This window comes from Corvus brachyrhynchos, unplaced genomic scaffold, assembly GCF_000691975.1.
Source record: "Corvus brachyrhynchos isolate BGI_N302 unplaced genomic scaffold, ASM69197v1 scaffold103, whole genome shotgun sequence".
NCBI classification, from domain to species: domain Eukaryota; kingdom Metazoa; phylum Chordata; class Aves; order Passeriformes; family Corvidae; genus Corvus; species Corvus brachyrhynchos.
In genome coordinates, this window is record NW_008237436.1 from 2,365,583 (window position 1) to 2,379,689 (window position 14,107).

Consider the following 14,107-nt stretch of genomic DNA (forward strand, 5'->3'; position numbering starts at 1 on the left):
CATTTTAAGGCAAATGTATAAATCCTTGATTTTTAGAGTTGGTTTTTGTCTTTATGCCTGTGGGGAAGTTCCTGTACTCTTACCTTCTCATGCGATACATAAAGACAGAGAGGCTCTTGGGGGAAATGAGGCAGCAGCCACTGTCTTTCATCCCAGAGCTAAATACACAGAACTGCATGAAAGATAGTCCCAAAGGAAAAAGATTGTAAAAGAGCTGTTTTGCTTCAGTTATATTTAGTTCCATTCTGCATACAATTCAGAGTTGGCATGGCTGTGTGCTGGTGCTGTAGATTATTTTGAGATGCATGGACACGTTTTCTCTTTATTTGAAAGTAGTGTCTTCCCTGGGTGTGGGGATTTTGTGGGTTTTGTGGTTTGATTGATTTTGGTTTTTGGTTGGGGCTTTTTTTGTTTTTGTTTTTCATCTTTTTGTTTGGTTGTTTTTGTTTTTCTTAAGACATAGGGCATGTGAGATTTGTTGGAATTTGATAGCAAGGGGTATGTACTGTTGTAAAAACTTTCACAGTCTGTAACTTCTGTCACCCTACAGGAAGGAAATAATGCAATGGATTCAGGTTCCTTCTTTCTGTCAGCCCTGATGTTAGGACCCTTTTACCTTTAAAGAATGGAATGTGACATGACTTTACTCCCTAGGCATGACATGTAATCAAAGCATGTAGAAACAATAAAGATGAAGTTGCTCTTAAAGGCTAAATTTTTTAGCTGTAAAGGAAGTATCAGGAAAGGACTTTGCTTCTCCAAAAGTGTATCATCCTTAAAGCTGAAGGCAGAGGTGGAGTCATTGGTCTTATCCCCAAAATTACTAATGAACATTGCAGGATAACTCTGAAACAAAGAATATTTACAGTTTTGACTCCTAGGGTCCTGCTATGTGGAACAGAGACCACAGAATCAATCCATAGCCAGAACTGCATCCCTTTCTCATTAATTTTTATTACAATATTGCCTCAGAGTCTTGGATATGAATCAGAATTGATTTTTTAGGTTTCCACAATACCTACCACAAAGTTGAACCCTGCAGCTGAGAACTGGCAGTCAAAGACAAACCGAAAACCTCAGACCACAAGGCTGAGAGCATCCTGGGAAACAGTTTTGTCACATGTCAATATTGGGTGCACTGCCAAACGATTCTAAAGACTTCTATCTGTGCATGCACATTTTGTGTAGACATAATGGCAAAAATAGTTTTAAGGAATAATCTGAAAAAGAAGGATGAATGTCTCTCAGGGATTACCTCAGAGCTGCAAACCTTGTTGAAGGAGCACTTTGAAAGGATGCAGATATACCAGCTTTAAAATCCAGTGATAGCTGTAACCAGCTAATAACTCTTGGGAGATGTGAACCTCGCTGCAGGGCAGAGGAGATGATGGGTCACATGAGGACTGCGGGAAGGCTCTCGTGATGGAGGCAGGCAGTTTGTGTTCAGAGCAGCAGAGAAGCTGCCTGCCAATGGAGGGTTCAAGAGGCAACGTCTCCTTGCTGGAGTGATGGGCTGCAAGTGTTCCTGACTTGTTTTGTATATGGGTCTTGCTACTCCTACTGTCACCTCATTTCTCATATCTCAGTTTGTCCCTCTCCTTGCCAGTATTCCTGCTGCTTTCCTGACTCTGCGAACCACTCGGGTGTTGTTGGTGAGAAGCCCTGCCAGGCCAGACTGTAGGAATTGATTGATGTGGTCTCTGATGCTCTCTGGAGCTAATGACTTCTTTCTTCTAGGTCATGCCTACCTCAGCATTGAGCTGGGAATTGATGGGCTGGAAAGATTCATATGCATGTGTAATGTGCTATCAAAATAATAGTAGTAAAGTATCTGTTTAAATGTTTGTAGAGCTGAATCTATGTGGACATTTGTTTGTAGGATTAAATTTACACTGGATATTTACCATGGACTTGATCCAGGGCTATCAAATTTAAGGACTTGGACTGAATCCTGTGGCAGAAATGGCTGCAATCCTTATATTGTTTAACAAACAAACAGCTGAATGATCCTGTTGCATAAAATAGTAGAGGGTTGTTCTGGCACTGCTTATTTGATTATTTTGTTCATCCATTAGCCTGTTGAGTATCTTTGTGTCTTGCTTAACAGCTTCTTGGAAGTCCATGTGGTTTCTTATTCTAGGTGCTTTACATTCTTTTTGGTGGGGTTTTTTTAAGTGTGTACAGTGCCTATCTTACTTGTAACAAGACTGCAGAAATTTGAGGGGGCAGAGGAAGAGGAAGTATTTTTATTTGGGTTTTGATGAGGAAAAAAAAACTTTTTAGTCTGAACCGAGAATAAAGTAAGTTTGGGAAAGAAGTCCTTTCGAAGGTCAGAGGAGATCTGATTTAAAGTTTCTGGTGCATCTGATTGCTAGGTGAACATGTGTAGGTCAGATTTATTTCCTGTAGAGGCTCCATCTCTTTTGCCCTGTTGCATTTTTTCTGACCCTGCAGAAAGACAAGGCAGCAGCAATGTAGTTAAAGTAGGTTATTGTTCTATTAACTAAGACATTTGGGAGCTATCAAGTATCAGTAATTTATTTGATTCAGGTCATCTTCCTTTTGCAATCTGCTCTGTGTGGTGAGGCACAGTCAGAATTCTTTGTCCTTTCTCCTGAGAGATTGAGATTCTGCCTTTTGTATGGATAACCAAAGGGTAGAAGGGAAGAAAGGCAGGTATGCCTAGGCATGGAGTACTGGGAGTGCTAGTCCCTTCCCTGTTGTCTTAAGTTATTTCTTGCCCCATCCCTTGAGGAAGTGGACCCCAATAAATCACTGCTAATTAATAAATTAACTTTCCATTCCTACTATATACTCTAGTCCAAGGAATCAAACCTGTTTTCCATAAATTGGCAAGTCCTGACCTCCACAAAGAGGGGTTGGTGTTTCCTCTCTGCTTGTGTGGTTCAAACAGGTTCTCTCTTTCTTCTCCAGGGTTTCCACCTAAGATCAGCTGTCTTCCACATGAAGCCATTTTAGGCCAAGTCACCTTAAGCACAGAAAAGCAACACAAAAAATCTTTTTAAGAGATGATGCCTTGGTTGTTCTTATAGGGAGAATATCAGCAAGCTGAAGAAAATAAACTTACTGCTAGTACCAGTGTGCCGAAGAGGGAGAGACTTGCCTCAAGAGAACTCCAGTGCTTATGTACAGTGATTCAGTGTCTGCATAGCAACCACTTTGTACACAGATATTATTTTTTAAAATTAAATATTTAATAAATGAAGCATGTCTTGGAATTCTGTTGTGACCTATAAGAACTATCCTCCAGTGTTGCATGTCTCTGGTGGTTCAGATGCATTGAGTTTTGACAGGTGTATAACTGCAGGTAGTAGGTTTTGGGGTTTTTTTAAGCATAAACAATGTTTTGGGATCTGCCCTTCGACATGATTAGCTTTCTGAATAATTTCTCAATGCTAAGATTTGTTTTAGTTGTTCTACATGGTATTTTCCAAAGTGTTGGGCATTTATACAGCTTAAATTGTAGGGTTACTGGTTTGAAACTGACCAACAAGTGCAGTGCATCTTTTTTGAAGGGTTCAAGCGGTGTGTGTTTCATTTGCACTGTTGCTGTGAAGAAGCTATCAGGAAAGGGACACTTTCTAAGGTGTAGTAATCACTTTTTTTCCCCTAGATGGCAGATCTCCCAAAACAGCTGGGTGTTCCCCTTTTCTTTTCCTAATGGCTATTGATACAGTAATCAAGAGTCAAAATTCCATTAGTGACAGCTGACTGCACTGTGAAACACTTGCTTCCCTCTCCTGGGGAGCTGCAATCAAATTGACACTTTTAAATGGGCTGTATTGTCTGTGCCTTTTGCTTAATCCAGTTTCTGCAAGGAGTCCTTCTCAACACTTGTTCTGTTACGAATCTAGTGTCTGGAGATTGTTACTTTCTTCTTCCAGCTGCCAATTAGTCAAAGCTGATGATGAGGAAGCAAAAGCTAAAGCAGGAGATGGATTTATTGGGCTTGTGTGTCATGCCCCTTGTGAAACTTCTTTGCAGTCTTCTCTCCTGAAGGTGCTGGTGAAAAAGAAGCGAGAATGAAAATCTAGGTGAAGACCTTTTGTCCTTTTCTTTGAGATTTCTTCTGCATACAAACACCAGAGGTGCTAAAGATTTTTATTCTTACAGGCCTGACCCTTAGGACCAGCATGTATGAGAATTGCAGTCCCTGTCTAACATCTAAAATAGTTTTAAATAACAACATTATGGGAGAAGTGTCTGTGTTTCTGTTGACATATATAAAATAGTTCTTACTAAAGATATTTCATCTTAGAAGGCCTTGGATGCTCTGCCTTCAAGATGTTCTGTAGCTAAGTATGAGCCTCTTGAAGGGAAAAAACTTTTTCTTGGTGTAAATATTTTATTGATGTAATATAGTACCGTTGGAAATGAGGAAAGGGTAAAAATGCTGATGTTTAAACAATCCCAAACCTTCAGTGATTCTATTGGTCCTTTTTTTTATGATCATTCATATAAATTTTGTTTTGCAATGAAGACCTGATGTACAGTTAAATGCTACAAGGAATTCAGCTGACCTTTAAATATAGCTGATATTAAAAATCATGTGGAATGCTGTCCTTTCAAGAAGGGAAACCGAAGGAGTTCTTCATAAACTAAATGTAAATCTTCTGAGTACACTGTGTATCGCCATTTATTTATGAGCCTACCCTTTGAGAAGTGAGTTTTAATTTGAACCCTTGATTTTAAATAAATGTAACTTTGTGCAACTGAAGTGAACAATTTCCCTAGTAGGACTGAGCCTGAAAATCCAGATTTTATATTCCCCCTCAAAAAATAAAATGAGTTTGCTGGTGGATTTTACATCTTAAAGCAAACACAAATGAAGACAAGAATAAATTTTGTTTAAAAATTTATAAAACAGACTTCTGCAAATTATTTTATACAGCAGGTATTTATTGTATTGAGAGCATTCTTACTCATAGTAGGATTTCTTTTTTTTTCCCTTAAAACTTGCTAATTTTGTGGATGTGGTTCTGTGAGTACATTCTGACCTGGCAGTAATTGAGTAACTAATACTAGAACCATTGGACAGGGACATGGATAAAAGGGAATGTGCACTGTTTGACCGCTCATTACTGTAGCTGAGCCTTTCTGTTCTGATGTTTCCATTTACATATCTATCTATGTATCTTGCATATACATATACAGTGGCTATCCAAGCCTCAAGTCCTGGTGTTCTCTGCCTCCGTTTCTAAATACGGTGACTCTGTGTATCTGCCTGCATTCCTTGTGTGCTGTAATATCTGTGGAATTGGGTTAGGTGTCTTGAAACCTTAAAATTCCTGTTCAGAAGTAAATTTTAAATACTTTTACTTTTCTTTTAGTGGTTGAACTGTGAATCCCCTTTCTTTAGGGATAGGGATCATTAAGAATATCTTTGGTTCTTACATGCTTTTTGGCATAGGAGGTGCATCACTGAGTTTTTTTTTCCTGGTTCTGTTTTCTTGCGCCAGGCTAAACTACTGACATGAAGACCTCTGTGCTGTTAGCATACACTGAACTCTTGAACCCAGAAGAACTAAAAAATCTCAGATGTCTCTGTGGTGTTTTTCAGGATAGGATTTTTGCATTATATGTGATGTGACTGCAGGCTGCCAGAAGGTGTGGTCTTGCTGGATCTAGTATTGGTTTCTTTGACATTTTTTGTTTGGTTTGTTTGTTTTTCCCCAGACAGAGGATGAACTGGATCAGCTTGATGCTGCAAAATTAGTAGCGTCTTTGGTATGTTCAGTCAGATCACTGAGCTGATCCAACTCATCCAGCGCTATTACCAGGACAGCCACACAATCAAGCTCAAGGGAGAGTTTGGGAGCACCCAAGCAGGTGCCCCTTACGCAGCAGCCTTCAGCTGGACTGGATTCAGGTGCTAATCTACAGGGTGCTGGGCTTTCTGGCTGATGTCTAGTTCCCCAGAAATTGTGTGGGTGTGGAATTTGCAAAAATATTTTACTGTAGATAGTGCTCCAACAGAAAGAGGAACTAATAGCCGCTATTTTTCTTTTAAGTATGGTAAATTTGTTGTGATGAGAAGTCTGTAATTGCTACTCTTTGTCTTTCTTTCCCCACGTATTATGTATTGAGTCAGTAAATAATACAGGGAAGTTTCTTGCCTATACATATTCTGGGTTTATGATGCCTAAAGCTTTAAAAAATCAAATGTTAATGAATCTCCTATGACATTTTCATCCACCTTTTGTATAAAAAGTTATTTGTAGCCTATATTTTTTGGTAATGTGTCATATCATATCACTTCCTCTGAAGTATTTGGGGCCTGCTGCTTTGTTAGGAGAGGACCATTTCAGCATGAAGGCTGGGGGAGTATGGTGATAATGTGCTGGGGCTGGGCAGCTGGTGAAATATGAACACTGTTTACTGACAGCAGTGATCGCCACCGCAAATAGCGTTTTCTGATAAAATCTGTTGCTTTCAAGGACTTTTGTAGCAACATTTCTTGAAGGGTTAGCTTAAGAGTGATCTTTAAAAGATCATTTTATAGTGAGTAGCATCTCATTTTATAGTGAGTAGCATCTGAGAAGGGAAGAGATCAATACTTTATGCCCTGTAGATCAAGAATGATAAGAATAATGTTTAATAATTGGAGAAAGATTTGATTTTGTATTTTCCTGCATTTTTCTTTTTTTTCCCCTCTCCAATCTGACTTGCTGGACTTTTGCTTTTGTTTCCACAGGGGAAAGTTATGTATGTGGTTCCATAGAACCCTTCAAGAAACTGGAGTACACAAAGAATGTAAACCCAAACTGGTCAGTGAATGTTAAGACAACTTCTACTTCTCGTTCAGTGCCATCTCTTGCCACTGCTAAAGGAGGTACTCCAGATGCAAAAGAGAATAAGGATTTCATTAGGCCTAAACTGGTCACGATCATCAGGAGCGGAGTGAAGCCACGGAAAGCAGTCCGGATTCTGCTCAACAAGAAGACAGCACATTCGTTTGAACAGGTTCTTACTGATATAACTGATGCCATCAAGCTGGATTCAGGGGTGGTTAAACGCTTGTACACACTAGATGGAAAACAGGTAAGAATTTTCATGATGACATTCTCAGCACGAAGAAAATATAATTTTCCAAAAGGAAAAGAATAGTACATTAACAGAAAAAAAAAAATCCCATTTGCTGTAGAATGTACAGCCAGGCCTTCTACTGCTTATAGTGTACTTAGGATCTGTTAACAGCTCAGGAACACCATGAAACATTGCTTGGCCTTGGTGATGGTCTTGCTGTTTATGATAAATAATAGCTCTAAATCTGTTCAGTTTAAAGTGTGATGTGGTTTTGGCTCTGCACGCCGGAAATGTAGGATGAAGGATGTCACTTAAGAGAAGCTCATTCTGTTAACTTGTTTCAGCTTTTTCTTGCAGCAGTTTTATGAGTCATTGTACTTGGCCTTCCATAAACTGTAAGAACAAACAGTGAGGACGTGTTTCACCATGATAAATGCAGACCTACTGCTGTCCAGAGTGACTAAATGATGAATCTTACTGCACCTAAAGTGGACAATGAAGAAGGTGCAAGCTTAGAAAATGAATGAGCTTTTTTCCCTTTTGCAGAAAAACAGGTAGGATTATGTGTGGTGCTCACATTTATTGAGGAGTCTCTTGTAGGTTACATGTTATTACTTCTGTGAAATACCTTCAAGCAGCGTCTCTTTTTTGCTGACTTATTAAATTGCAGCAGAGTGAGATTTTTGAGAGGCTTCTTATTGAACTTGGGGATAGAGGGACATGAAAAAAAAATTACAGAATAATCCCACTTCTTTTTTGTCTTTCACTTTATTTGTAATTTGTCTATGGACATGTATTAATTATAGCAAAACTGGAGAAGCTCTTAACCTGGTGAAGGGCAAGGCTAATTTCAGCATGACCTGAATTGATTTAGAGCAATGGTGACTCTAGAGAAATAAGGCAGATATTTGCATTTACAGATGTAACTTATTAAACTGAAGAAGTCTCCCTGAGAAGCTGGAAGCTGCTAGAGACCATGATATTTCTGCTGTAATATAGCTGTGCTTTACAGATTCTAGGTTCAATGATTCACAGATACACAGCAAGCAGTGTTGCTTTTGGGAGATGCTGCCAAATATGCCTGATACAGGTAAATAAATGTTCAGCAAGATCTGGTGATGTCCTAACATATCTGCAGTTACTGGGGCTGGTGTGCAGGCATAGTTCTGGAAACAGCTACAGCAGTACCCTCTGATCTCAGAGAGGGCTACTTAAAGGACAAGCTGCTTATTCAGAGCACTGGTTCAAATCAGGGCCAAGTCTGGCTTGACCAGAAGTCCTTTCCATCTACTGTTTTGTATCAGTAACCTCTGACACCAGTTACACACAGCAGTACAGTTCTTGGTGACTCTGTACATGCCTGTAATGATCTCCTTACTGTGACTTTGTTGGGAACTTTGACCTGGAGCAAAATGTGGATGTGAAATTCTTTTTGTCTGCAACAAAGGTGAAGCATATGTCAGGGGAAACTTTCAACTCCTGTCCTTCCTTACCTTGCCTCATGCTCCAGGGCGCACTAAGGCTAGTAAATTGGAGGAAGGTGTTGAAATTTTAAATCTGCAGAGGTCAGTGGTGGTCTCTGCTATGACATTGACAGAAGATCTTGAATGATTATTCTGGTTCCTGCAGACCTTCTCAGTAAAGAAGGGCTACATATGCTTTGTATTGTATATGTAAATAAACTGGTGCTTTAGCTCTGAAGAAGTGCAGCCTGGAAGGGTGCCACTGTTGTCTCCTGGATGATGTGCTCGCTTTTATCTTTTTGTATTTGAAACTCCCCTTTAATGATTGTGCTCGAAACAAACCAAAAAAACCCCTTTACAGCTGTTTTTGAACTCTAACTCCTGATATTATCTAGTATTATCCTACTGCTGGGATAAAAGGGAAGACCAGATTTTCTTGGCCCTTATGCTGGCATAGTTCAGTTGAATCCTTTGTTAACTCATGGGCTTTGACTTGAGCATAAATCAGTGGTGCACCAGGGACACTTGTTACCTACCTTGTAGCCTGAAACCCTCATGTCCAGAAGTTCTCCCAAGAGACTGCCATCTCCACGCTCCTTCCCCTTTTGGATATAGGCATGAAATTGTGTAGTTCGCTATCTAACCTTCCCGGTAAGGTTAGGGTTTAGGGGAAGGGGGGTGTGTGTGTCCTGCAGGTGTAACAGAGACTTTGCTGTTGGCATGTACAAAGCAGCTTTGCTGGCAGAAAGGGAAATGAATGACTCCATGCTCAGCAGGAGCAGCCTGTTGCTCAGCCCTGAGTGGGGAAGTCATTGATTTCCTGTGCCGCTAGGCAATTGCTGCTCCATTTTTCTCTGCCAAAAGCCTGATCTCCCAGATGGCGTTGGGGACACAATGATAGATTTCTTTATTGCTAAATTCAAGCTGTGAATTATTACTGGGAGGAAATCCATGGTAAATCCACAATTTTTCCAGTACTATTTGTAGTTGGGAACTGCTACTGTGACTCCTGCTGGAGCTCTGAAGGTTCTGGAAAAGCCTGTGTTGAGGGGCTAAATCTAACAAATCTGTGATTAAATCTTTCATCGCTGACTTAAAAAGCAATAAAATCTTAAAGTTCTGAGTCAAAAAAAAGTAATTTACTGTAAGGAGAAGAGAATAAAGCTCTCCAGGGATCATTCTTTGGGAATATAACTTGGAGACAGGCCATTCTGTACTGTCATCTCTTCTAAGTTATTTTATGAGGCCAACACTGGAATTGCCCTTCCATAGCAACAATTGACATGAGTCCCCTGTGTTGTTAGTGCAGTTGGACAGTGTGTACGTATATTGTTGTTGGATACTATCATTAGATGCCTAAGGCTAATAAAAAGAAAGTAGCAGGAGTAGAGTCTTAGCTGGGCATCCAAGTAAGGTGGTTGTCCCATACTGACACTACACATGGAAAAATTGAGCTTAAATGCTCTTCCTCCAACAGCCTTGTTAGTTGTGATGTTTCAATTTGTATCTCTAAAATATGTCAATAAATATTTTGTTCACATAAGAGGAATTTAAGTGATGGCCTATAAAATTTGATGACAATGTAAAGAGCTTGTCTTGCTGAGAGAGGTAGTACTTAGACAATCAGAATCTGAGGCAAGTTGTAATTGCTAGGAAGAAATCTCTCCTTTGACATCCAGTTGATTCTCCATCCCAAAAATTCCTTCTTGGTTTTGGAAAATTTAGTAATTTTTGATGCACATGATGCTTTGTGAGTGTTTCTTAGAACTCCAGGGCTTGATTAAGTAGGTGTGTTGTAGTAGTCCTTTCAACTTTTTAATTCTGGAATAGCAGAAGAAAGGGGTGTGGGGGAAAACCAAACCAAAAGAAGAGAAAAAAAAAGAGCAAACTAAACTCACAATAAACCACAAGAAAGCAATCCTCAAAAAAACCAAACCCCAACAAAATTAACCAATCTTGTCTCACTGGGTTAGTGGCAGTTCAGGGACTAAAACTTGATGTTTTCCAGTGTTGGGTGGGTATTGACTCATGCATTACTTTAGTTTTGTTTAAAAAAAAAAGTTTCTCCTTACTGCAAACAGGGTGACTAGTGGCTTATTTGCATTTCCTTATAGAACATACAAAGAATCTGTATTTTGACTTCAAGGTCTTGGAAGCTTTAGAATATCATTTAATTTGTGCTAAAAAGGGCACAATATACAACTGCAGTCTGACTGTAAAGCACATCAGTGGCCTGCATTTAGCATACTTCTGCAGTTAAATTATTAATGACTCCTCAGAGCTGGATAGGTTTCACACTGTGTCTGGAATAGTTTATGTATACTTTTATAGATATACTTAATTTCTACTGGTACAAGGGCCTTTGTACTCTAGAGAAAGAGATAGTCACTTCCCTGTACCACACTGGTGCATTTGAAGATGGTGGGACTCTCAGAAGTGTTTAACAGTCTTACGAGCACAGCCCAAAATCAAAAGCTTTCCAGGGTGAGATCTTGAAGCATTTTCCTTGCCAACTTTGCTATGTAAGGAAAATAAAAATAGAATGAGTAGGTGTAATGGCTGCCTGTAGGAATACAGATAATGAGGGCATGCTCCTACTATGAGCACTACTCAACTTTTTAGATTAACCTCATGTTTAAGTTCATGAAAAGATATTGTGAGTGTTGACCCTTAATATTATTGTATACTTGCACAGGGAGGAAACACTTTCTCATGACTGAAATGTATCTTGCTTTACTGTAGCTGCAGTGTTCCAGTTTGATTCCTAACCTTTCCTTAACAGAAGGTGGTATTTTCAGTTTGATGTGCCTAAAAAAATGGCCTTCTAAAAGGCAGTGTGTGGACACAATGCAGACATTGAGGACACAAGCTGTGTGCAGAGATAGAGCCCAGTTGCCTTGTTGCAAGCTATTTGCTGGTTTCTGTTTGCTTGGTGCACTTCTAGAATAACACTGATGACTAAAATGGGAGAAAACTAATCAAGGTCACATTTAACAGCAATACTGTGAAGCAGTGCCATTTTTAGAAGTGTTAGGGTGTGTATATTTGTGCAGGGTATTTACAGTTTGCATGTTTTGATAAAAAGTAAAGGCTGGAAAGCAGTGCATTGTTACCATGTACATCCTCCATTTGCTTTTGGCAGAGCAAACATCTGGTTTTTAATAGGACCTACTTATTTGAACAGGTGGTTTGCTTAGCTTAACAAGATGCAATCATGCAAATTATTTTTCAGTTTATGCATTATGCTGTTGTTTTGACTCCAGACAGATAAATGGTCAGTGCCAGAGCTACTGGACTAAAAGTCACTATCTTTTTGGGGTTTTTTTTTCCTAATAAATATTTTATCACAAATCAAATTGCCTTTACAGGTATGAAATACACTCACAGTTAATTAAAGGCATACACCTTACAGAAGTATGTGTGAGGCATAGGATGTCCCTCAATTACCTTGCTTTAAGCCATTAAAATAGCTATTAAAGAATCATGGCTGCAAAGAAAGGGAACATCACAGTGCTGGAAAGCTTAAAGCTTCTTCATTGAGTGTAATATGCTTTTGTTTCTTAGTGGAAACCTGCTATAAACTGGCTGTGTTATGATCCAAACAAACTCCCTCTCCTGTGGACTTCTCTTTTTGAAGACACGTGATATCTTAGTTTTTAAAAAGGAATACTACTGTTCTAAGAAAATACTCTCTTAAGGCAGCAAAAGCAACTGTTTGCACCTACACCTAAAATGAGCATGTATTTTTTTATGGTTTTGTTCTTAACAAGTGTAAAACATTCGATAATAACATCTGTATTCTACAGTAAATTCCTGGCCAAAGCTAATGTTTTGTAGGATCTATTAAACATCTCAAATGTCTTTCTCTAGACCTGGATTGTCCTTGGTACAGAAACACCTACATAAATGAAGGTAGGTATCATTCACAGGACGATATTCTCACCTCAGAGTTTGGGTAGTGTATATTGTACAACAATCTAGACAAAAGGAATGTTAACCAAAATAAAATTTATGTGCAACAACTCGTTTTGTGTGTGCCCGTAGTTCTGATTCACATCAGCATTTGTAATCAATTCCACTCTTAATATAGAAGGTGTATTTAATTTTAAGGGTGGCTGGTTGTGCCTGTTCTTTTTATTTGTGAACTTATAGCTACAATCCACTCAAAATAGCACTTATTGTCCACATTTTTCATTTTGCAAGAACAGGAAAAATTTTAAGTTATGTGCATCTTATCTTCTGTATCTCAGCAGAGCAACTTTATCTCCTCTCTTTTGTTGAAGGCCTTGGAGCTCCCTGCCAGCCACAGGCACATGGGTGATGTTGATTGATCAGAGCACCATGGTGAATTCTCTGTGAGGTGTAGCTGTGCAGATCCTGACTAACTGTGAGAAAACATTAAGTAAAATGACTTCTGCTGCTCACATAAGCATTTTAACAGGGAAACAACAGCTGTTGAGGTTGTACCTTAATACTGGACTGACATCTGGGATCCTGAAACCTGTTGTTCTTACACTGTATGAGCTGTTCTTTCCTAAAAGGCTTCTAATGTGAATGCTGGAAGGCCATACCCATCAGACAATACCTGTGCTCCTTATATTAGACACGAATTTTAGGCCTTGTCTGCACAATGCTGACAGACCACCATGTTATATAGCTGTGAGAGACATTAAAAAAACCCCAAAGAGCACCTCTTCAGCTTGTAATGCACTTCACTTTCCCTCCTTCTTGCTTGCAGTATATTTAATCAAAATCTTTTTTTTCCCTCTGGAAGATGTATCATTTCTGGCTCTGGTGTTTTGAAACTGATTTTGGGGAAGGATTAAAAAGATGAGGTTTTTTTCCTCAGTACTGAGGAAAAGGCCCCTTCTTGAAGAGATGATAGTGTGAAAAACAAACAAAAAATCAATGAGTGAAAATTGCCTGTCTCAGCAAGTTGTGATGGGCTCTGGATATCTTGGCAGATTCTTACAATTACTGTTGAGAAAAGTGGACTTCCACTACAAATTAGACTGTACTTTGAGAAAAGCATAAAAAACTGGTTTAAAATCATTTCTGCTAGGGTAGAAAACTTGCTGGCAATTGGTATTATCCTGGTGTTAGAGGTGAGGTCCTTGAACTCTTGTGCTTCTGTATAGGCTGTTTCATTGTCATGTTATGACATTGACTAACAATTTTAATTGTTACTCGAATAAAGTTCTCTGTGAAGGAGTGAACAGAAGCCCATTCCAGGCTGAAAGCAGTGTGTCCATTTATTTGTCTAGGGTCGGTTCTCATTAAGCTGAGACTGACGACTGTGTTGCTCTGTCTCCAAAAGCTTCTCACAATAGGAGTTTCCATGGCTGCCAACTGGCATCCCACAAGAACTGTAGACTGACTTTGAAAATTAAGAAGAGAAGGCGCCATCTTCTGCATCCTTTGGAGTGGCTTGTGTGCTGTGCAAAACGAGAGCTGTTATTAGTTGATTGAGACTGAAAACTTGCATACCTGCTTCAGAATGTGTTAAATATCACATAAGTTGATCTTAGTGTCTTTAAAGATATTCGGATACTCTTTAGAGAGTTTATGTACTGTCAGAAGCCCTTCTTAAGGAAGAG

At 39.2% G+C, this 14,107-nt stretch overlaps 1 protein-coding gene across 3 annotated transcripts in view; it reads left to right on the forward strand.

The window, feature by feature from the left end:
- DCLK1 (doublecortin like kinase 1) overlaps positions 1-14,107 on the forward strand; it is a 241,133-nt gene that overhangs the window by 3,973 nt on the left and 223,053 nt on the right. For all 3 annotated transcript variants that reach the window (XM_008631433.2, XM_008631432.2, XM_008631436.2), the window contains exon 2: positions 6,716-7,062. In XM_008631433.2, the coding sequence (XP_008629655.1) occupies positions 6,716-7,062 (347 nt within the window). The remainder of the gene's footprint in view (positions 1-6,715; positions 7,063-14,107) is intronic.